Below are 24,881 nucleotides of genomic sequence, written 5' to 3' on the forward strand. Positions count from 1 at the left end.
CAGTATATTTTTGGAGATTTTAGCCCTGATGAATTCAATCAGTTCTTTGTGACTCCTCGCTCTTCAGTTGAGGTAAGACACAACTTTGCTTTATTGAGTACGTGCATAGATTTAATTGATGGTTATGTTTTAGTTCTTGTTTTTTAATTTATGTCTTTTGATTAGGAGTTCCAGTGTATGGAAGAGTGTAGAGACTAACGTGAGAAATGACTGAACCTACCAATCAGATTTGACTACTGTTAACATTTTGCTATATTTATAAATAGCAAAGCATTACAGAGACAGTGGAAGCCCCCATTGTATCCTCTCATTCTTCTTCTCCAGAAATGCTGACCCTGCTGAAATTGCTCAGCATTGTTTCCTGACTATGGTTTTTGCCTTTTACTACATACATATGTATTGATAGATAGTACAGTGTATTGTTTTTGTGGTTAAAAATGTCACGTAAGTGGTTTCATACTGTATTCATCATTTAGTAGTTTGCTTATTTTAAGTTAAATATTCTTTAGATTTATCTGTACATTTTGTTCTTGGTCTTTGATTTTAATTGTTAAATTGTTTTTTTTTGTTTGTTTGTTTTTTTGGCCGCACGCTGCGTGGTTTGTGGGATCTTACTTCCCCGACCAGAGAATGATCCTGGGCCCACGGCAGTGAAAGCACCGAGTCCTAACCACTGGACCGCCAGGGAATTCCCCATTAATTGTTAAATATTGAACATACCTTTTCCCCTGTTCAGGACTATTTAAGTCTTCAGTTCTACCACTATTACAAAAATGTGGCAGTAAACATATTTTGTCATGTCTCCTCATGCTCCTCTGTGGGTTTCTCCAGGAACTATTCCTAGGAATGCAGCTGCGGGGCTCTGCAAGGAATAAGCATCTTCAGTTTTATTAGAGACTGTGCGTCTGCCTTCTAAGTGGTTTTAACAGTCTCCCTTCCCATCAGCAGTGCATGAGGGTTTTTAGATCTCATTTTTTTAAAACAATTCTTCTTTTTCTTTTTTCTTTGGAGCTGCTTTGGGTCTTCGTTGCTGTGCACGGACTTCTCATTGAGGTGGCTTCTCTTGTTGCGGAGCATGGGCTCCAGGCACACGGGCTTCAGTAGTTGTGGCTCGCGGGCTCTAGGCGTGCAGGCTTCAGTAGTTGTGGCATGCGGGCTCAGTAGTTGTGGCTCACGGGCTCTAGAGCGTAGGCTCAGTAGTTGTGACGCATGGGCTTAGTTGTTCCACAGCATGTGGGATCTTCCCGGACCCGGGATTGAACCCATGTCCCCTGCATTGGCAGGTGGATTCTTAACCACTGCACCACCAGGGAAGTCCCTAAAAAAATTCTTGCTAATTGTCAGCGTAGACATAGTTAAAATTTTTGTTAATCTGATGGGTAATAAATGGATTTTCATTATTTTAATTTGCATTTTCAAGATTACAAACAATTGAGCACCATTACATTACTCATATGTCTGTTGGCAGTGTAGATTTCTACTCTTCTGTTAGTTACCTGGTCTATATCCCTTGTCCATATTTTTATCAAATGGCTTGTCTTTTTTAAAATTGATTTATAGGATTAATAATCTTCAGGAATACATTTTTAAGTTTTAATGTTAAATGTATTGATTTTTTTCCTCATGGTTTGTGGATTTTTGGTTTTTTAAAAAATATCTTTAAGAAATTCTTCCCTTCCTTGAGGTAATAAAGACATTTAAAAAGTTTTAAAGTTTTTATTTTCAGTTTAGTATGTAATGAAACTGAGATTGCGGTGTTGATCGTGTGTGTGTTGGGGATGTTAACCACCGCCCCCCCCCCCCCCCCCCGCCAATGGCAATAGCAAGTTGTCCCAGAGCCATTCACCCTTTGCTGGGGTGCCACAGTCAGGCCGCACATCTCCACATGGGCTCAGTGGGTTCTGGTTCCCCTGTTTTAATTGCAGCAGCTTTATAATCAGTCTTATGGTAGGACAGGCACCCCTTTATACTTAGAGGTATTTTGTCTCTCACTCATCCATAACTCTTCCCTAGGAATTTATGATCAGCACTTGAAGTTCCATGAAAAATCCTATTGAAATTTCAATTGGAATTGTGTTAAAATTATGCATTAATTTGTAGGAGAGTTAACATCTCTGTGATAGTTTCCTGAACAGGATTGTGCTATATCTCCATCCAGGTCCTCTTTTATGTCCACTCTTCATGTGATTGATGGTTACTATTTTAGTTTAATAAAAACTTATCTGGAACATTTTTTCAGATTGATGTTTTAAATATGAAGACTGTTGAAATTGCATTGAAAAGGAGAAAAGGGAGAAGTAAGTGTATATATTAAGTAAAATCTTAGTTAACTTTTAATGAAATCTAACTAGCCTTTTAGACTCCTTAATTTTGGATCCCTTAATAAGGGATATATTTGCATGCATATTAGATATTCATGTATGGAGTTCTTTTGTTTGTTAAAATGGGGCAGGAGAAGTTAAGTGCTTAAAATAGGGTTAGGGTCTGGGTGGGCCACCTACATGTGACCTTGGCAAGTCCTTGGCTCTGCACCTTGGCTTCTTGAATTCTAAAATTTTTTAGGATTGTGGAAGTAGGATTAAATGAGAGCATATTGAAAGCATTATGTAGGCTATGCAGTTATAAGAAAGATGTATTACTTGTCTTCTTCACTTTAGGAAAAAGATATCAGAAGATAAAGCTTATATCAGGTTTTATTTTAGAAAATGAATAAATTCAGCTCAATGCCACCTCTGTCTCTTGTGTTTGTTGATGTTAGCAGTTATGATTTTAAGAAATCTAAGAGTATGAGCTGGGAAATAGTGAAAGCTAGATTATATATCGTATTTCCTCAGGCAATAAAACGTATCTATGCATTTTAGAATTCTGTGGAATAAGGATTGAAGTTTAGTCTTTTCTAATTTAAAAAAGTTAATTAGGACAAACATAATCAAATCCTATATTCCCCAAGTGTTAGTGTTAATTGAGGTTGTACTCTGTGTACTGTACTAATGATTCAAGTTTTACACAATTTTTGTCTTGACTCACACTAAAATATGGTCGTACTTGCTGGGAACACCACAGTCTAACTGTAACTGTGCTCTTTGTGATTAAGAGTTTAAAAAAACAGTAAAAGCCCAATTCTGTACTTTATAGCTTGTCTCAAGTGAGTGCGTGTGTGTGTGAGTCTGTGAGTGCCTGTTTGCAAGTAAGTCTCAGAATAAAAACTTGGGCTTTCCTGTGGTATGAAAATGGAGAATATACCGTATATCAGGTCTAAAGAGCTGGGTTCCTTTCTCCCTTTGCTACTTAAACAGGCTTGATGGTCTTGGGCAGTTTCCTCCATCTCATTGTGCCTTTTTTTAAAACTGTGAATTTGGAAAGTGGAGGATGCTTATTTACCTCACAGACGTGTTGGGAAGCCATTAATGCATTGTGTAATATCTCGTGTGTACCACATGTTAGTAGATACGAAGGATTTTGATAGTAAAGTTACACCAAACTTGAAAAAAAATATTTATTTATTTATTTGGCTGTGCCGAGTCTTAGTTGCAACACGTGGGATCTTCAGTTGTGGCATGCGGGATCTTTAGTGGTGTCATGCGAACTCTTAGTTGTGGTGCGTGGGACCTAGTTCCCTGACCAGGGATCGAACCCAGGCCCCCTGCATTGGGAGCACGGAGTCTTATTCACTGTGCCATCAGGGAAGTCCCCAGACTTTTTATTTGCGGAAGCTATAGTTGTGTGTCATCAGTGTTTGGGGGGAGGTATGACAAGTGTTGTCTGTCAGATTCACATATGGTCCAGCAACCTGCAAAAGAGAAACACAGGCTAATTAGCATGATTAGGCTGAGGTATCTTTCTCACTGTGTGATTATTATAACACGGGGGCTGGATTATAATAGTAATATCATCACATGGGACATGGGCTGCTTAGTGGGAGTGGTGTGTGGTTGCACTGGTGGGTGAGGAATGGTTATCTCATTCCACTGCGTCATCATTTGTTTGACCTTTTATCTCAGAGGTAAAACGATTGCACCTCATACCTTCACAGTTCCTTCCATGTGGCCATGGCATTATTAGAACCCTGTCGTATATTTTTTTGGCTATTAGGAACTTTAAAGTATTTTTTCTCTGCTTGGGACCAAGGACTGAGAAACCAAATTTGAGAAATACAGGGTGTTAAAATGTAAAAATAGTCTAACTTTCTACAAAAGCATCATACCTCTCAACTGAGAGCCTTGATACCTTTACTAAAGCTGCCTTCCAGTTGATAAGCCAGGGCAATTTAAAAATGAATTTCTCCAACTGGAAAAAATATACAGTATACTTACTGAAAAAGCGTATTTTGAGCTCCAGTCATAATCCTATTATATGGGTGTTCAAAAATAGGGAGAGAATGCTTATTGTTCTTTAAACTTTCCAGAAACTCAACATTGGGCAACTCATACACCTCAACCAGCCGCGGAATAAACAAGCCCAGGATAGCATAGTCCAAGCTGTAGAGGTGTGTGCATGTGTGTGTGTGTGTGTGTGTGTGTATAGTGAAGCAGAGTTAAGACAGTTGTTCTCAGTGGTTTGGTGTCTTAATGGGATTTCAGAGGGGAGATTCAGGGTTCATGAGGGTCTTTTAGAGAGAGCACAATAAATAGTGGCAGCACCAAAAAGATTTAAAAATATTACCTTCTTATCGAAGGGCACAAGTATTGACCTCACAGTATGGTAGCACTACTTTCAGACTGGGTCGGTTTGATTTTGTATCTAATATAAGTAGACTTCCATTTTTCACACAGCTCAGTTTGCATTTTTGTGTGAGATTTTATATTTTTGCTGTGCTTTTAAAATTCTCTATTCTTATAAGTAGCTATGAGAACTTTGAACACTTCTTACACTTTTATTCTGCTGTGTATTTATTATACCCACTTACCGCAGACTAAGGGGCATCTTACAGGTGACAGAGGTTCATTGAATTAAAGGCGCCATGTACGAGGCTATAGAGTAAAAATAAAACACACATTTTTTCTCTGCCTGAACTCACTCCAGCATTCAGTAATTCCCACAATTATGCACTTACCAGATTAGTAAATCAAAATAAGTGTTTCAAACACACTAACAGAAATGGTAGTATTGCCCTGGAGTGTGCCAGGTGCTGTTTTCAGATCCTGCCTCTTCCGCGCCCTAGATTTTGTGGAAGTGCAGTGTGATTTTAAAAAACAAAGTAAAATACTTTGAGCCCCTTACAGCTGTGTAGTTTTCATCACCAGGGGGCACCCTAGTATCACTGATGGAAACAAAGAGGCAGTTCTGTGTATGGGCGTTTGCTGAACGTCCTTCGTGACTGCCGAGGGACGCCACCCTGATTTGTGGCTTCCCCAGACGCACCTTTCTGCTCCGCGTGTCCGTGCCAGCGGTAAATGCTGGGGCACCGGGTGTGAGCATTTGGATGTTGTGTGGAATGGTCTTGCGCTGCAAGTGCCGGGCCAAGTGCAGCCCACCTGGGCTTTGCCGTGATGAATGCTGGGGTGCCCCCGTGTGGTGGAAACTTGTGCTGCTCTCAAGTGCAGAAAGCGGTCAGTTCCTTTCAAATCTGCCTTTGTTTTCTTAGCTTCTTATTTGTCATTAATTCTCTGAGGCGAGAACTTTTATCTCTGTGATTGTTGAATTGACCCAGTAAGTTGATTGCAGAAAGCAGCTGAGGAAGCCACTTTAGTAGTTCCCAGACAGTCGTGCGCGTGAGAATCCCATGGGTGCTTCTGAACATCGCAGACTCCGGCACCCCATCCAGGCACCCCATCCAGGCACCCGAGGCCGTTGTACTGTGTGTGCTGCAGTGTGCAGACTTCGAGAAGTTCTGTGTTAGGATGTACCGATAATTGTTTTGTTCTTTTGTTCTGCTTTCAGGTGGCAATTATCTGTCCACTTACCTTACCCCTTCCCATCGTAAACTTTCTCATCTCAAACATATCCATTTGAAACATTTCTAACTCCTCTAAGTATTATGGAATAGCTAGGAAGGAAAATTTTGGTGTATTCATGATACCTTCCTGCATTTACAAAGAGCTCAGACACCTGCTCTTTTGCTTTCTCTCTTCCAAACAAGGAATGTGACCACTAGCCGTTAACTCAGTTATCTAAGGCACCCTGTGAAAAAGGGAGCCACGGTTCCCAGGCTTTTCCTTCTCAGGGGCCTTGTCCACTCTCTGCCCCTGGGCCTGGTTCCTGCCTCTGGTTGAGTGGACATGTAGTGATGGTGAACGTCAAGCGCAGATGGTCACGAAGACTCTTTACCAGTGGATGGAGAAAGACAAGCACTGTTGTATTGGTGGGCAGTCTGCAGCTCCTGTGAAGTGAAGGGTGTGTCATGAGCCTTTTATTGTAGTGGATTGACATGTCCATTGGAGCCCATTTTTATTTTTTGCCTCGTTTTTGGATCTGTTTATTAACAATAAATGTTTGAAAGCATTCCGATGGTGTTTTAAAATGAAGATGTTTAATCTTACTGTCTCTCCGTCTGTGTTATTTTGTTAAAAATAATGTCACGAGAAGTTGCATGGATAAAGTGTTTTAATGAAGGTTGCTTTAATGAAATAGCATGTTTTGCATTTTAACAATTTGTTGAATTAAAATTTGCTTTCCGATTCCCTGTGCAGCTTCCTCCGTACGGTGGAGCAGTTCTGTGTGGCACGCAGGCCGCTGCTGAGCTACCCGATGGTAAGCTTGTGCTCTCCTTCATTCCCTGACGTGTGTGCTGGGTGGGCAGGCTTCCTGGAAGTGGTGTTCTCCTGTCGGTCCATACCTTTTGGATAAGCATTCCTTTATTGCTTGATGTTTTTGCTGTAAGCTATAGCAGATTTAATCACCGAACCACTTTGACTAATGAATTAAAGTTTATTCTGTGCTTCAGAGTGCCAGACGTGCAAAGGGGAGTTAAGGAAATAGTTGCTCATTTCTGTTTTTTCCTAACAGTCCTCAGTGACACAGATATATATTCCTTCATAGCCAAAGCTCTTTGTAAAGGTTCTGAAGTGAGCTTTCTCTCTGGATGCACTGGCTGCTGGGTCCAGAGCTGGCGATTCTCTGAGCACGTGCTTTCTGCCTGGTTCAGTGGCAGCTCGGGTCTGTTGTCCTGCAGTTTGTGTTTATGTCCCCGTCTGTCACCAAGGCTCTTGGGAATTCAGGCGACCTCTTCACCTCTTGGCCTGTTATTGATTGATTGAGTGCCTCTGTCCCAGACACTGAGCTGATAAGTGGAGATGGCGGTTGTTGAGATGCAGCCCTTTCGTGTTATTTAAGTGCCCAGTGTTACTAACAGCAGGGGCCTTGCACATGTCAAACCCGTTAGGCCATTTTTCAGTTTGCATTGTTAAAGGTCCTCGCTGGCCTTGGAGAAGCTAAAAGCCTAACCTTTTCTTTGAGAGCAGGGATTTGGTTCCCTGTTTCTTTAGCCTTGTCTGGCCTACGAAAGGGTTTTATTATAGTTTAGATTTAAATATAAACCCTGAAAAGACTATGTAAACTTTCTATCTGTAGTAAAATGCGAAAGTGATTATATCTAAAATTATTAGCAACTTTGTAAGGAAAGTAAGGGAGAGAACAGTTCCAATGATGGCTTAGGACGACAATAAACTAAGCGATGCTGGAGGGACCCACGTGCCCTTGCAGGGCCGCCCGGCCTCCAGAGTGGCTTTGTTATATGTGGGTTGAGGTTCTCCCTATCTTCGTGCACGTGGCGCATAGGAGGTGTGCCACAGGTGTTTACTCAGTGCTTAACAGATGTCTCATTATTTTCCCTGTCATGATAGTCCTTCCGTCCTGGTCCAGGTAGTGGCCTCACCAGCCTCCCAGTCGCTTAGGCTGGAGATGGAGGCTGCGCCTCCCCCTCCTCCCCTCGTCCGACCCCCCAGTGTGCCAGTGCCACTCGCCTCTAATCCATTTCCTTCTCTCTCTCGCCACATCCCTCCTTCTAGGCTGGCATCCTTGCTCAGTTACGCTTCTTGGCTCTTTTTTTTTTTTTTTTTTTTTTTTAATAATTATTTTTGGCTGCGTTGGGTCTTTGTTGCTGCGCGTGGGCTTTCTCTAGTTGCGGCGAGCGGGGCTACTCTTCGTTGCCGTGTGCGGGCTTCTCGTTATGGTGGCTTCTCTTGTTGCAGAGCATGGGCTCTAGGTGCGTGGGCTCAGTAGTTGTGGCTCGTGGGCTCTAGAGCGCAGGCTCAGTAGTTGTGGTGCACGGGCTTAGTTGCTCCATGGCATGTAGGATCTTCCCGGACCAGGGCTCGAACCCGTGTCCCCTGCATTGGCAGGCTGATTCTTAACCACTGCGCCACCAGGGAATCCCCTTCTTGGCTCTTTTTCTCCATTCTCTCCTCTCTCTTCTCAAGTCCATCTTTTAATCCTCCAAAAACACGGCTGTTCACACTGTTAGTGACAGGCCATCTTAAAGGCCCCTTTTCTCCAAGACCTTTTCTGCTCTGTTTCCATTACTTCTGTTTCTCCTGCAGTGAGTGCTAGCTCACTCTGCCTCCCTCTTTAGGCTGAGTTCAGCTGTGGGTGGCAGAGACCACAGTTCATCCGTTTCTGTGTTTAGCAGCTGCACAGTATAGTATCTGCCATGCTGTAGACCCTCAGGATGGTTTTGGATGAACACTTTAGAGGGATTTGTTCTACTGCCCACCATAGCCAGCGACTCACACTCTTGGCGGGGGCTCCTGCATGGCGTGCCTTTTATACTGCTGCCTTTTTTAAGTCAGTTCCCAAAGCGGGAAACAGCCCCTACTTCTCACCACCCACCCCATCCAGTTATCCTGTCGATTCCACTGACCTCTCTCTAGCTTCTGATCAAAATAGATCTCTTTTCCCTGTGTCAGGAAGCATTCTTTTTGTAAAGCTGTTGAGGCCTCATCTTACCCACCCTCTGCATTGTCATCTCCCGTCTTAAATGTTTGTCTCCCTAGTAGATGTAACTCCTTGAGGCGGAGACCTTGTCTTACCTCTGTACCCCACCCCCCTCCCCAATAATAAGCACTTTGCACATAGCTAGGTGCTCTGTGATTGTTGAATTGACTCACTAAGAGTTGATCGGAGAAATCAGCCGAGGAAGCCACTTAAGCAGTAGCTCTCAGACAGCCCTGGGCATGAGAATCTCCTGGGACCTCTGAACATCGCAGACTCCGGGACCCCATCCGGGCACCCCAGGCCACTGTACCGTGTGTGCTACAGGGCGCAGACTTTGAGAAGTGCTGTGTTAGCATGTAATTGTTTTACTTGAGCTGGTTTTCCTTCCCTCAACAAATCCACTGCCTGCATGACCCGAGTGCTCAGGAGCTTCCAGGCCTTCCACCACTCTTCTGGCCTGACAGGTTGGGCCTTGTCCTGACTTCTCTGCCCTGGAGTGCAGTGCACGTGTGTGTCCACGACCGGTGTTCCTGAATAAGAAAAGGAACTGTTCTGGGTAGGAATCGGACTTCCAGGGTTGTGGTCAGATACTTTGTTGGGTAAATGTTTTGATGACAACTGTAGCATATTGAAATGGTTCCGTTAATGTCACATCACATTCTAGAATGTTGTGTGATACGATAAGATTAAGAACTGAGATGTGGAAGACACTGTGTCTACCGGAAATAATCAAAATCTGGCACGCGCTGCATGATACGGCACATACTAATTCTTAGTGTGATTCACAAGGTACGTGACAGCCTCCAAAGGGCAGCCTCCTCATGCCGAGTGTCCTGCGCTTCTTCAGGTACACCCGTTTCAGTCCATTTAGCAGCCCTGCACCCTTGAAACCTCACAGGATAGGGGATACCTGGAAGCAGACTGGACAGTTCACTTTTAGGTATAATAATAGAGAAATTAATTTCTCTGTGGTGATGGTTTTCAAAACAAGGAAACAACAGATCAGCTCTCAGGGGCCAAAGGATTCAAATTGTCCTGTCGGTGGCTTTATAGTAAAGCCTGCTGTTAGGCGTAACCATCATGAATATTCTTTTTTCAGGAACTTTTTGTTTGTCAGGCTGTTGTATTCCCCCCACCCTCAGGGCGTGTGATATCAAAACAGACGGAGAATTAGGAAACTGTTTAGGGCCCTGGTCCCTCTGTGGGGCTGTTTTTTCTTCTCTAAAAAGACTTCCAAAGTAAAATATATTCAGTTTTGTTAATAGAATATGATTATTTTGTTATGGTGATTTTTTTCCCCTTGAAATACATACCTTGGAAAAAAAGTGGGTCTCTTGTGCTAGACTTGGAGAAATCTTCAGTTATGCACAAAAAATGAGTTAAAAAGCACTTGTCCATTCCTTAACTTCTAAATGTATAACTACTTCATCAGATATAAGATGACATTGGTGCTCGGTGTCTGTTGAAAGACTCAGTTGATTCTAAAACTCAACCTAATTTCTGAGATGTGACCTATGGAAAAAGTCCATGTTAGAATGGATAGAATATGTAGGTGGTTGTCAGTGGGGAGAAAGTAATCGAAGGATTGCAAGGAGATTTTTAAAGGTTTGCAGTCCTAAGTTTATCTTTTTGGGATTTTTGGAAGTACCTTCATTACCCATGGAGTTAATCCAGTATGAATTAATGTAGAATTCACATGCACTCATGTAAGGCCATTTTTGGACTTCAGTTAAGGTTGTCAGTAGAGAAGATCCGGGAGATGGATCATTTGGAAGAGTGCTTTTGTGTAATTCATATTTTTGGAATTACTAAATTACACGAATTAGAGAAGCCATATACATAAATATATATAATATGGCATTGATTTTTAAGTCCCCATGTTAGTCATCTTGGTTTTTTGAAATTAAGTTTTCCAAGATACATATGCCCTAGTCTCAGGCTTATAGAGTTAGCGAATAAAGTCAGATATCATTATTGAGGGATGTGTTTAGATAGGCAGAATATTATTTGTTTTCTATTATAATTTTGTTTTAATTTCTACCTTCTGAAAGTCTCCCTTAGCTACCCTGAGAGTGGAAAATAAATACAGGCTTCTGTATTTCATATCCCCAGGTTAACTATAATTTTGTAGTTATTATTTATTTCAGCAAATTATTTATTCAGCACAGAAATTAAATGTCATAGCTTCGTTAATTACTACAAGACTTTAGGTTTCAGTTTCAAAAAGACGTAATTACTGAGACTTTTATAGTTTGTATAGCTGTGTTCTTAACTAATGGGATGTTTACTGATCATTTTCTTTCTAAACAGGACAGGACTGTCAGAGAATTGAATTTGGTGTTAATGAAGTAATTGAACCCAATGACACTTTGCTGAGAACTCCCAACTACAGTATTTCAAGCACATTGAATCCTCAGGCCCCTGAATTTATCCTTAGTTGCACAACTTCCAAAAAGATCCCCAATGACATCGATAAAGAAGTGAACTACAGCTCAGCTGACTGCCAGTACCCAGGCTCTGCCCTCGCCCTGGATGGCAGCTCTAACGTGGAGGCGGAAGTTTTAGAGAACGATGGCGTCTCGGGTGGTCTTGGACAACGGGAGCGTAAAAAGAAGAAAAAACGCCCCCCTGGATATTACAGTTACTTGAAAGACGGCGGCGAGGGTGGTCCTTCCACAGAAGCCCTGGTCAATGGCCATGCCGGTCCAGCAGTCCCCAACAGTGTAGGCACGGAGGATGTGGACTCGATGGGTGATGTGCCCCCCGTGGGGACACCCAGGACTTGGGGCAGCCCCCAGGACACCACGGACTTCGTCAGCGACGCCGTGCCAGCTGGTTCTTTCCCCGGAGCCCTTGACAGCGGGGCCAGGACTGCAGGGCAGCCTGAGGGCTGCCCCGGGGCCAACTTGGAGCCCTCTCGCCTCCCTGCAGAGGCCAGCAGGGACACCCTGTTGAGGACAGCTGTGGCTCAGCCTGCCGTTGGGACCGATACTACTGAGAACCTTGGAGTCACTAACGGACAAATACTTGAATCCTTGGTTGAGGGCACAGCTGCCAACGGGGTGGAGTTGCACACTGTGGAGAGCTCGGACTCGGACCCCGCCAAGGCTGAGAGCAGCCCCCCTCCCGCGGACGCCCCGGCCTCTGCGGCAGCCGCCGCTCCTGCCGGTCAGAGCCAGCCCGCCAAGTCGTGGGCCAGCCTCTTTCATGATTCCAAGCCCTCTTCCTCCTGCTCCTCCTCCTCGCCCGTGGTTTCCATGGAAGCTAAGTATTCCCCTCCCGCCACATCTTCCCTGGTCTCTGAAAAGCAGGCCGAAGTCAAGGAAGGGCTGGTTCCAGTTTCAGAAGATCCTGTAGCCATAAAGATTGCAGGTATAGTTCAAAAGATACAAGTGTGAAGCCAAGATGGGAGCAGTCTGGGCTAAAAACTTTGGTGGTATGTTGTTACCCAGAGCGGTAGTAGATTGATTTACCGTGTGTTAAGAGGACTTTCTGAATAATGCCTGTACCTTAAATGTTACTAGAAGTATAATGGTGTATGAGCAAAATGGGGTGGGGAGGGGTGTCCTGCCTTTATGTTAAGTGGAAAATCCATGTCCATTACCACTTTTTTACCAGTCCTTTTCTGTTGACAAATGACGTTTCCACTTCTTGCCTTTTGATCAAGCGATTGTGCTCCATTGTGTGACTGTGTGATAGGCGGTCCCATCTGTGTTCCATCTGTTGTGTACCTTTGCTGTCATAACCCCTGATTTGGACTCACTTTGCATGGTTTCTTTTCTTTATTTCTCAGGATATAAGAAAGTATTTGGGTTTTTTTTCTTTTTAATGCCTATTTTGGATTGAGTAAATGGATTTTTCTCAGTTTTAACACACCAAGGCCAACTCTTGACAAGATGAGAAAAACTGTAACAGTTTGGCCTAAAGTTAATGTTTTATTCGACATGCTGAGGCTCAAAAGTAGGACCAGTTCACAGTAAAACTATAAAGCTGCATGACTTGCGATTTTTAAAGTTGAAGTAGAAAGTCAGAAACAGGAGCCGTGTCTGTCTATACACGTCTAAGAAGCCGGGGCTGCTCTTCAGGCTTCATTGTTCCGAGGAGTTACTAGTAACCACCTCTTCAGGTTTTTGCCCCTTAGCCGAGTTAAAATTAGCTGTCTTATTTAGGCTTTATGTGATGTTTGCTGATTTAACATTTTGGTATGCCTGACAGCATTCATTACCAGGGTGAAGGTGAAAGCAGTCGCAAGATGCAAAATGCATACCCTTTTATGAATGGTCAGAATTCCATCAAATATAAAACACTTCCTTTTGATGGCAGTAAGATGACAGCAAGCAATACTTCAAAATTTTTTTAAATGAGCATTTTATTTCTTATACAGAATACATTATTTTGAATAATCTAGGTGTCTGGAGTTCTCTTAAAATGAGAAGTTAATTGATAGATGACTCACCATTTTGGGCTTTAAAGTGATAACTTTTAGGTTATTTGGGTGAATTTTTTATTATAAATATTAAAATGCTAGTAATGTTTTATTATTATTAAAATGTGTGCATTGCAAGGGAAAGCTGTCAAGGTCAGGAAAGGGAAGTAAAAGCCTTTGAATAGATCATTAAGTTAAAAGTTTATTTTTAGTCTGTAATGAGAGATACATGGTGTGACGCTTTTAAAAACGTGCATTCTGAGTTTAAAGTCAGAAGGTATTGTAATTGTATTTGTTCCTTAAAATTGCTTCACAAAGGAAAAACCTCCCATTCCTGGGAAATTTTCTCAGTCTTTATTAAAATAAAGAAAAGATTCATTTTAAATGTTTTAAAGCATTCTAGTCATATGACTTTAAATGTGGTTTGATACGTAGTTTGCTGTGTGTGTTAAAATCTAGTTGACCTGCTAAAATGTAATGTTAACCTGCTTTCTAAAACACTGTGAAGGGAATTCCCTGGTGGTCCAGTGGTTAGGCGCTTTCACTGCTGGGACCTGGGTTCCCTGGTTGGGGAACTAAGACCCTGCAAGCCCCACGGCACGGCCAACAGCAAAAAAAAAAAAGAAAAGTAAATTAAAATGATGTGAAAGTGGGGGCTCTTAGTTATTTGTATTAGTGGAGAGTGTTGCTACAATCGAATCATTTTTGAATTGATGCAGTGTGTTCCTCCATTGCCGCGGGGGACCCCCATTTATTTTCTTATTCTATTTTTGATTAGGTCAGTTGTAAAGATGTTTTAATTATCTGAGCAGAAGTGTGGTTCCTTTTAAAATACTTCATTCTTTTGAGCCTGGTTATTGAACCTTAGAAATACACAGTGTAGTTGCTGACAGTTTTCAGTATTTCATGTTGTAAAATAATGCAGTGATAGTCGTCACTCTTGGAATCAAACCGAGCTTAGGTAAAGAGGATTGTTTGGAATTTTTTCTTCTGTCCTATTCTCCTCCTGAGAGGTTTTACTTTATAAAAACAATAAGGTAGGTTCAGTTTATTGTAGGTCAGATCACTACCACAGACTTCTCCTAAATGGGCACGCTTTTAAGCCTAGGCCCACTTATTTTAAGCAGTATTTAACTGTGTGAAATTCTAGCTCCATTAAAAGATCTGTTGATGTTGGTTGTCATAAAATTTGACTTGCATTAACGTCTAAGTAGTTCTACTGAGAGAATAATTTTTGTGTTTATCATTATATTAACTTTTGGGAAAGAAAGAGGAGGGAACAACAGTTCAGATAAGTTTATTCTTTTTTGAGTTCTTAGAATAATATAAATATCCACAGCCAGTTTTTGACCCCAGGGTCATTTATTTTGGATGCCTGCATTTCTGGATCATCTGCCCTGTCATTAAGTCTGTGCTTAATAAATGCCAAGTAGTTTTTGTATAACCACAAGTGAAACACAAATTAGAAAGACAAATCAACTGTAAACAAAGACTAAGAATCACATAAAGCCTTTTGAAATGAAATATAGCCAGCTTTCACTTACCCATGGTCTTGTTTACCTATTGCCGTAATGGCTTCTGCTTTTACCTTTTTGGTGGCAAGGCCGTCTTCTTGGTGTCATTTGTCAACATTTTTTTTGCATTTGCTGTTTTTCTTAAGTGTAAACTCTTGCTTAAGAAGGAGATGGAAGGGAAGAACACTTACTCTGAAACACCAAATGCCTTCCCTAACCTCGCAGGGAGCGTGAACCTGCACAAGAGGCCCGTGGGGTCCGTGTTTCAGTGAGAGCTTTGTGTCTGCGAGGGGATATATGCCATTTTTCAGTAGGAATAACTGAACTAGGAGGTGAGCAAAAGAAACTTGAAAATCTTAATTCTTCTAGCTTGTACTGAAAGCAGTTGCAAAACTTGAGGCACACCCCTGTTGGAGAGTAAGTATGACGAATACCAGAGAAGTAGGAGTGATCTCTGCCTGTGCGCCCTCCATTAGCTCAGGGTCAGAGTTTGAAATGAAACGTATCCTTGTGATGAACATTACACTCTTCCTGGGTTTTTACTGAGGATCACTTGTCCTATCCCAAACCTAAATTGTATCAAATGCTTTCAAATCACAAATAGAGCTATTTTGTATTTTATATTTTGCATCAGTGTATTTTGTTTTAAAGGAGTGTAAATAATGGTGGGCGAGGAGAGAGACTAGGCCAAATGCCCAAATAGAAGGAGTTAAAATTCCAGTGTAAGAGAACTAGGTAAACTGAGGTCTTAGAAAGCTTTAAAAAAATTCTATTCTGTGGGGGAATTGAGGTATCTGGTAATGTCATTTATTATGAATTTTAGTAAAACACACTTAATAGATGATTTTGCACAGCTTTATACCTAAAAATTGTTGCTGGAGAGAGCAACAAAATCACTACAAGTTGGATCTGCTCAGAAAAATGAATTCCTGGGTCTGTATTTATTGTAAACAAAAATATACCCCGATTGATCTTTGTTTTAGTGGTTTATAAATCACGTTTATATTCAATACTTTCCCTGTCCTTGGGAAATAATTCTCCAGCGTTTTACGTTTTCTCTTCAAATTCTCCTAAGCAACACAGGCAGTGATCATGCAGCAGGCCCTGAGCTGAGGAGGTCCAGCACCTGTTTGTAGAAATCGCACTCGTGGGGTGAGAGTTCAGTCCGTATCTAACTTGATAGGTGTATGTCCTGGCTGATATTTCTGTTATGTCTCTTTTAAAGAACTAAATGGACACTCCTCCACTTACAAAACATAAGTTGATCTATAGCCAACGGGTAGTGGTACATTTTGGTCACTTTGCTGTCCTCCACCTGATTAGGTAACCGAGATAGCGTGTGTTCTTCCAAAGTGATGTAATGAGGAAAAGAAAAACACGTGGAGAATGTTCTGGACAGTTAGGAAGATGACAGAACAACAGGTCAGCAGCATCAGAATGTCAATTACGAGCCAGTTATTGAGCCTTAAGAATCAGTGAAAGTTCTGCAGCTTGCGTTTTCATGGATTTTAAATGGTAATATGACCTAAATGCTAATTTTAGGAAAACAAAATTTGATGCATAAAAATATAAGAATAATCATAGCTTATGTGGACTTAAAAGTTTACAATGCCAGTGTTGCCATTGAGTTTATGGATCATTTCATTTGAATGATTTGTGGTTATGTATGTGGGCTACTATATATGTCAATGTTTGAGCTGTTACAAAGGTGAAGATAATGGTTTCAGTTTCATAGCTTTTATGTGATATGCAGTCATTCTGGCATTTTGTGCCGTGCCTATAACATCATTCCTGGGCAACCCTGCCAACTCCTGTGGAAAAGATGGCTTGAGGAGCCCACCTTCCTAAAGTTACTGTCTAAACAGATCTGAGTAGTAAATTATACCAACAACAATGGATTGAAAAGAAGGCCTCTGGGGGGAAAGTTTGTTTCTACAGTCAACTTCTGATAATTTGCCCTAAAAGAAAGTAAAATAGAAAACCAACAGTGATGACTTGGGACCATAGGTCAGATTTAAAGGTTCAACCTCAGGAAATACCCCCCTCTCTCTGTTCTTTGGCTGCCCTTCAGTGCTCATTGGACTTTAGCAGAATCTAAATGGAAACGGTGATGTTGTTATTATAAAAGGAACTTAATTAAATAGAGCCAACTGTTACACCAAAAATTTAAAGGCAGTATTCATACTCGCTTGTCTGCATTCATGAATATTGACTTCTGAAATACAGCAGTAGGATTCATTTATTTTAGGAACATGCAGTAACAGGAATGGAGATTGTTTACAGGGATTAGCGTTGTCTTTGCACAGGTGCTGCTCGACTGGGTGGGAGAAGAGGAGCAGAGCACGGTGGGCTCCGTCAGACGTTCGCGTCTGGCTCAGTTTGTGGTCATTGAAATTCTTCAGGGGGAGGAACGCTCAATGTACAGTGTGTTATAACACTGAACATTTAAATTGTGTGGATGTTTGGTTTTTAAGAGAAAATCTTAGGCAATAAGATATTTAATCTTAATTTTTTACAACCTTTCATTCCTTTTGAAATGTGACTTTATTAATATACTGTATACTCACAAAATAGTCAAAACTTAATTTTAAGGAGTTGAAGCAAACATTTCTTTTTGGAGAACTGAAAAGTGTTGGTTCTCTCAAACTCTTTTTTAAAATATAAATTTATTTATTTATGTATTTATTTTTGGCTGCGTTGGGTCTTCGTTGCTGCGCGCGGGCTTCCTCTAGTTGCGGGTGAGCGGGGGCTACTCTTCGTTGTGGTGCACAGGCTTCTCATTGCGGTGGCTTCTCTTGTTGCGGAGCACGGGCTTTAGGCGTGTGGGCTTCAGTAGTTGTGGCACACGGGCTCAGTAGTTGTGGCTCGTGGGCTCTAGAGCGCAGGCTCAGTAGTTGCGGCGCATGGGCCTAGTTGCTCCGCAGCATGTGGGATCTTCCTGGACCAGAGCTCGAACCCACGTCCGCTGCACTGGCAGGCGGATTCTTAACCACTGCGCCACCAGGGAGGCCCCTTGCTTCCCCTTTGAGAGTGGAGTTGGCCTGTCATAAATGATTGTTTTTAGTTTAACAAGATATGCATCCAAAGCACTTTTGACTACGTATAAACATATTTTTGAGTCTGTTAAAACAGATGCATGGAAGGGAAGTTTCAGATAGATCTTGCATGCCTGCCCCTGATCATTTTCTTTCTGTTTTCCTTCAGTGTCTGTATTGAACAGGAATTGATATTGTCAAGCCACTTCCCCTCCCACCTTCACCCCTGCCCCCAACCCCGGGAGACTTTGCTTCCAGTATCATCAAGAAAATTGAGGTTGCTATTTCATTTCTTTCCCCACCGTAAGCTGTGGTGAGTCTGCCCTTCCCTAGCTCCTTCCCTCTTGCGATCCTGGGAGCCCCTTAGTGACCCCCTTCTGCCTACTCCTCAGCCAGGCTCCTGGCCAAGGGAGACTGCACGAGTGGTCTCCACTCTTGCTTTCCTCCTTGAGGCCCTCGAACGTGCTTCTGCTTCCGCTGCTGATTCCAGCTGCCCTGTCCTTCTAGATCACCATTACGGAGTCTCCTTAGCTTGTCAGTTGGATGTGGGTGGTGCTTAGGGTTCCGCTCCTGAGCCACTGCTGTCAGAACGTACAGTTCAGGCCCCGAGCTGCAGGGTCCCGTGTGTGTTTGTGTGTGTGAGTGGAGATACGTTACTGGCTGGTCTGTGAGTGTCAGTGTACTGTGTACTGGTGTCTTCCGCGTACCTTTTTATCTGAGCCGCTAAAACTCTTAAAACTGAACTCCTTATTTCATCACTGCCCAAAACAGGAAAGAACCCGCTTGTCCTGTTGCGTCTCTCCTCTGGGTGGAAGGCACCATCACCCCAAGCTGGAGACGTTCTCCTGGTGCCATTTGCTGTCACAGGCCCCTGGCCCCTCAGGTTTCTCCAGTTCTTGGGTAGGGCGGGGCATCCCCTCCACTGCCCCCACCCAGCTTAGCCTGCACTGTGTGGTCCCTTCTTCCCTGGTCTGCAAACCCTGCTACAGCAGGACCGCCGCCCAGTCCTCTCTGCACCTGCAGGTCCTGGTGCCCAGGCAAGGCTTAGCCAACTGCAGCGTGTCATTTATCAGAGGCCCTTGTGTTAGGAAGGCAGTTGGTTTTGAGTTGTATGATTATGTGAAAGCTTAATATTGTTTTTAGATATAAAAATACTATGGCAAAGATTCACAGGTGTCTTGATGGAGCGTTCATTTGGGACTGATGCTTGTTTGAAAATGCACAGATATTTTGCAGAGTAACTGTATGAAATAATTGCCATTCTGTGGCACACATTGGAAATTCTGGGCTTTTGTGGTAAAATGGCTCAAAGACGGATGTAAAAATCCCCTGTGAGAAGAAGATCTTCAGCTTGTGGGGAAAAGTTAGTATCAGAAACCTTAGAGTAAAGGATCTTAAAGCAGAGTCTGTTGTCTACTGAGAGCAAAGAGCCCGGCTTCTGGGACCCAGGCTCGTATGTCAGCTCAGTCATGTGCCCTGCACCAGTTCCCTAACCCCTCTGGACCTCAGTTTTGTCATCTGTGAAATGGGGATGATAATGGTGTCTCTTTGACAGGGTTGTTAGGCCGATTATGAATAATACAGATGGAGCTCCTAGCGGTGTCTGTGCTGGGTGTCAGTCACGTGGGCGTGTGGTTCAGTTCTGTATCTGATCTGTTCCTCCGTGAAGGCCCAGCGCTGTGCCCCGTAGTGAGAGAGACAAGAGGACCTTGGCAAGCTTAGTCTAACTGAACAGATTTCATGGGTTCTCTTGAGTCGCTTATGTTTCACTTTTTAATAAATGGGAAAATTATTCTCTGTGCTTCCTCAGTTAGAGGCCAGAGGGCATTTACCCTCACAGGAGAGAGGGAGGGAGTGTGTGTGTTGACATTAGAATCTTGCAAATTAATTTCTTCATTTAATTCTTAAGTCTGACATCTGCCAGTGCAAATGTTTTTAGGAAAAAAAGGCTTCTTTTGTTTGAGTGATGCTTTGGGTGGGTGCTGATATCAAATGCGTGCTCCCTAGTACACAGTCTGAAAGTTACGGGAGGGGCTGTGTCGTGTGGCCGCACGTCATGGATTTGGGTACCGACTGTGCTGCCTGGCTCCTGTGAGGTCACAGGCAGGCGAGTTAACCTTGAGCCTCTGTTTCCTTTTGGTGAAAGCGGGATGGTTGGTGGTACTCTGGGATCCCTGAGGATTAAGTGCAGCGAGTTAACATTGTAAGTTGTAACGCGCTTGCCAAGAGTAGAAGGTAGGCAAAAATTGTGGCTGGCTGTCACTGTTAAAGCATTCGTAAGGGACGTGGGGAGACCTTGTTATAACACATTTCTAAAAAGAAAAAGGGCCAGTTACTTACCAATATTTAAAGCATTCTTTTGTAAAGATGGCATTCACAGCTATCTTAAGACTACGGGGAAGAGTGACATCAAAAGGTGAATCTGAGGATGACGAAGCTTATTTCTAAATGGAATGAGGGAGTTTAGTGTTCTGAATGGGACTTCTGACGGAAATACAGTTCAGTTAGTCGGAGATGATTGCCCCTAAAAGAGGGAGCACCACTTGCTGAACAGTCACCGAACACCCACTGTGATGTGCTGGGCATCCAGACGTGAGTGAGACGGGTCCTGCACGTAAACAGACGCCTTTCTGGATGGTGTCTGAGGACCACACGACCAAGGAGGCCTGCCCAGCTGTCAGTGTTAAAAGAGCCTGTATCTTTTAAGTCTGTTCCCTAATACTGTGATGTCGTTTTTTAAGCCCTTTCTGTTTCTTATTAAAACAGTCCTTGTGCTCCCTCGCGATATTACCACGGGAAGATAAATAAATGTCATCAGTGTTTGGGGGGAAATATTTTTGAACATTTTAATCATTAAATAATTACATGATGTTGAACGGAACGAAGCTGTAACACAGCCTGCCTTCCCTTTGGATGTGACGTGTGCTCTGTTGAAGGGGGTCCCCTTCCCAGAGTAGAGCGTGAGAGTTGTTCACGAGATGCCATTAACGTCTTCACTGTGCTTCCCTCTTTCAGAGTTACTGGAGAACGTAACCCTGATTCATAAACCAGTGTCATTGCAACCCCGCGGGCTGATCAATAAAGGAAACTGGTGCTACATTAATGCTGTATCCTTCTCAGAGGCTGTCCCCAAGGCTGGCTTTCTGCAGCTTTCTCTGCCTTGGGCACATTCGACTTAGTTCCGCTTCTGTGGGGTGTCTACCCCACATTTTGAATCCAAAACCTCGGTTCCTTACTGCCTATTAACTGGGCTATTCGTGACCAAAAAGAGAGAGATGATTTGTTGACCTGTGACTGACAGAATCAGGCAAGTTTCTCATTAAAACGGTCCTGAATAACAGGGCAGAGTGACCACTTGAACTGGAAGTCCTGTGTTAATCGACTTGATTATCTTGGTTGAATCCAGTTCTTATTTATAAACTACTTGGATATCACAAGGCAGTTTTCCCCGGGATTATTTGGTTTATTCCCTTTTGTGTTTACATATCTAAGTGGTTCAGTGTCCTTGGCTTGCTTAGTTTTATATGCTCTCGTGTTTTACGTGCCTTTCCACAATTTGGAACATCGGTTTTATTTCCTTTACGCTTCCTTACTGCCGTCATTTAGACACTGCAGGCATTGGTTGCTTGCCCTCCGATGTATCACCTGATGAAGTTCATTCCTCTGTATTCAAAAGTGCAAAGGCCTTGTACGTCCACACCCATGATAGATAGCTTGTAAGTAAGCTGCTGAAAATGTGTTAAGGGGTGGGCTTTTCCCCCTCTGATAATTAGATTCAAATAGCAAAGTTCTTGATTTCCTGCAGATGAATCCTGTAATTCTATTTTGTTTTAAATGTGCTGTTCATGATTTTCTGTGGAAGTTAACCAGAAATGGAATTGGAACATTGTTTATCTGTGTTCTTTAGATTCAGTTGAATAAATTTTAGTGTTTACCAAATTATATCACTTGAAATATACCAAAAACTTATGTAGAAAAGATTTACGAGCTCACTAGCTATTATAGCATTGGTTATCTAAAGTTTGCTATCTTCATACTAGGTAACATTCTACTTAGCCATCAAGGCTTTTTAGTTAATAGTATGTATTTTTTGAAAAATTTTTAAAAAAATGTACTAAACATTTTTTCCCCCCGTGTCTAGTGTTCGGCTAATGAATGAGTTTACTAATATGCCAGTACCTCCAAAACCCAGACAAGGTGAGTAGAAACGAGGGTTCTGATGCCATTACATTTTGGGAGTTATGAAGTCAGGTGACTGAGTTTGAGAAATTCAGGTTTGCTGGAAAGAAAATGTCTCTTTACATGCAGGTTGCTACACCTATACTATTCTCAACATTGGGCGGGTGTTGAGGGGGAGTTTTGATGCTTATGCCTTTAGTCATTTTAAGACTTCTTCAGTTGTAAAAATCTGTGTCCTGTTTCCATTGCAGCTCTTGGGGATAAAATCGTGAGGGATATCCGCCCTGGAGCTGCCTTTGAACCCACGTATATTTATAGACTCCTGACAGTTATCAAGTCGAGCCTGTCTGAAAAGGTTGGGACTGCCGTTCCGTAGCCAGTGTGAAGCTTGTGCCTTACCTGTTGCGTATTCAGTGCTTGCCCTCTGCTTGCAGTGTGGCGACTAAGTGGGTGTTCAGTGGATCTAGGCTTGCTCTGGAGTCAGTTGCTAGGATGAATTAGAGTATGGGATGATAATGATGGTAATCAGAGACAACTCGTGTCATTTACTGTGACCAACCACTGCTGTAAGTTCGTTCCATCCGTTAACTTACTTAACCCTGTGAATGAAGTGTGATTATTGTCTGCTTGTTCCATTTGAGAAAAGTGAAGTCATTGTCCAAGGTCACAGCTAAGACGTGGCAGAGCCTGGCAGCCGAGTTAGCTCCTTCACTTCCACGCCGACTGCCCTGCAGCAGGGGCGGGGCCATCGGGCCAGGAACAACATTCAGGAGTGCTGCATCTTCTCCACGCTCCCTCCGGGCCTTCATTTTTAATCATACACTTTGCTGCTGAAGGCGTGGGGCCAAGGGCCACAGAGGTCTTGTAAAGGGCCCTGACGGCGTTCAGGGCAAATCAGGGGCACCCTTTGCACAGTTAACCGGAGCGTTTTTTTCCTCCCCGACAGAGTTCGTGATGAGTCAGTACAAGCAATTGAAATGATGCTAGAAAAGGGGAATTCTTTAGGAAATATTCAAGAAAATTGTGTTAAAACTGACTAAAGTAATATTGTTTGCAGCCCCTTTGTTTCGAAGAAGAGGGAATACTCAGGGCACTGCAGCAGCATACCACCAGGGGCTCTTCATGTGCCCATGGCGTAGCCTTTGGTGTTAAGCTCAGGATTTGGGGGTGTTGCTAGTGTTAGGAAGGCGGGCATGGAGTAAACGGTGCCCTCTGCTTCAAAGAGCGCCTCGTCCAGTAGGGGAGTTAGATCTATCATCTGAGGAAGCAGACAAGACAAGTACTAAGACAGATGAGTGTACAGATGCTTTAGAAGCCGGGGGCGGGCCCCCAGCTCGGGGAGCAGAGGTAGAGCTCAGGATGCTTCTCGTGGCTGAGCAGCGCTGAGATCCTGCAGCTTTCGAAGTTACATGACTTCCGGCTTGCTGGGGTCTGCAGGACCACCCTCAGGGTTGGGGATTCGCTAGAAGGTCTCACGGGACTCAGGAGCTGTTACCCGCAGTTCGGATTCAGTTCAGCCCAAGGACACGAAGCAAAATCAGCACAGAGTAAAGACTCGGGCAGCGTCTGCAGGAAACCTCGAGACTCCTCTGCGGGTGTCGGCACACAGGACTCGCTCAGTTCCTCCCACATCAGACGGTGGCAGCCGTGTGGCTTGTGGTCCCCCAGGGAGACTCCTCAGCAGCTCGACGTCCAAGGCTTTTGCTCGGGGCTGGTCACATAGGCACCCCCTGCCTCGCGCAGACTCCGGCCCAGACTCCCGGGGGGAAAGCCAGTGCTCGGCGCAAACCACACTGTTCGCACAGTTTGGCACGCTCCCTTTCCAGTTCTTGGAATGGTGGGAACCCTCCAGAAATCCAAGTTCCCAGATGCCAGCCAAGGACCAACCCAGCGAGCAGGCCTTTCCCAGCACTGTTAACTCTTTTCTGCGTCTTGGGCTGTGCCAGCCTCGCCTCTGCCCTTTCCCACAGACACACTCACACCAAACAGCCCCGTCCACAGCTACAGTTCCATTGGAGCAAACAGATCTACTCAGAGACCGCAAGCAGAAGAATTTGCAGATCCTTGGAACACTCACGCCGTTATGCTCCAAAGAATGAAATATGAACCAATCATGATAAGTTATATAATCAGATGAAACCAATGTAAGATTATACAGCTAGTGTGTGACCATATTGTGTGATTCATCTGCAAATGGTTGTGCTGATGTGTGTTTGTAAAGCAGGCAGCTAAGTCTTTAAATCAATAGAGTTTTTCACATATAATTTGGGTCCTTTCTCCTATGGTTGCCCATCATCAAAAATAAAAGGAGACATACAGGGCTGCTAATTTTACAACTTGCAGTGTGAATGGTAACCCCTGGGGTTGTGCATTCTATTTCGTTTAAACAAAAAAGCAACTTATAACTTTTTTATTATAAAGGTAACGTATACTCATTGTAGAAAATTTCAAAAATACAGTAAAGCAAAATTAAAAAGAAATCCCTGTTCTACTGCTTAGAGATAGATATTTAATCCTCCCCTGCTCATACAGCCAGTCTTCCCCACTTCACACATCTTAACTGTCCAAAGAAAAATTCATGTGATTTTTGGGAAGCACTTCATGTTAAATCTTACTGAAAATTTAAGAGAAGGCATAGTTTGTATATGCAGGTAACACATTCCGTGCAGGCCTTGAAGAGTAATCGGTTAAGATTAACGTGACCCTGTTTGACCTTCTCAGGGTCGACAAGAAGATGCCGAGGAGTACTTAGGTTTCATTCTAAACGGACTTCATGAGGAAATGCTGAACCTGAAGAAACTTCTCTCACCGAATAACGAAAGTAGGTTATGGTGTGCTTGCTACAGAATTGTGTAG

General features: G+C 43.2%; 1 protein-coding gene across 1 annotated transcript in view; it reads left to right on the top strand.

Annotated features, from left to right (window-relative positions):
- The window catches only part of USP10 (ubiquitin specific peptidase 10), a gene marked incomplete at its 5' end in the record, with an annotated part of 72,162 nt that overhangs the window by 34,994 nt on the left and 12,287 nt on the right, over positions 1 to 24,881 (top strand). Inside the window, 8 exon segments of the mRNA XM_082438434.1 lie at positions 4 to 72; positions 6,630 to 6,690; positions 11,182 to 12,243; positions 20,862 to 20,953; positions 21,453 to 21,562; positions 21,988 to 22,043; positions 22,277 to 22,380; positions 24,747 to 24,846. Coding sequence (XP_082294560.1) covers positions 4 to 72; positions 6,630 to 6,690; positions 11,182 to 12,243; positions 20,862 to 20,953; positions 21,453 to 21,562; positions 21,988 to 22,043; positions 22,277 to 22,380; positions 24,747 to 24,846 — 1,654 coding nt within the window.

This window comes from Balaenoptera physalus (assembly GCF_965194825.1).
Source record: "Balaenoptera physalus genome assembly, chromosome: 19".
In the NCBI taxonomy this organism is placed as follows: Eukaryota; Metazoa; Chordata; class Mammalia; order Artiodactyla; family Balaenopteridae; genus Balaenoptera; species Balaenoptera physalus.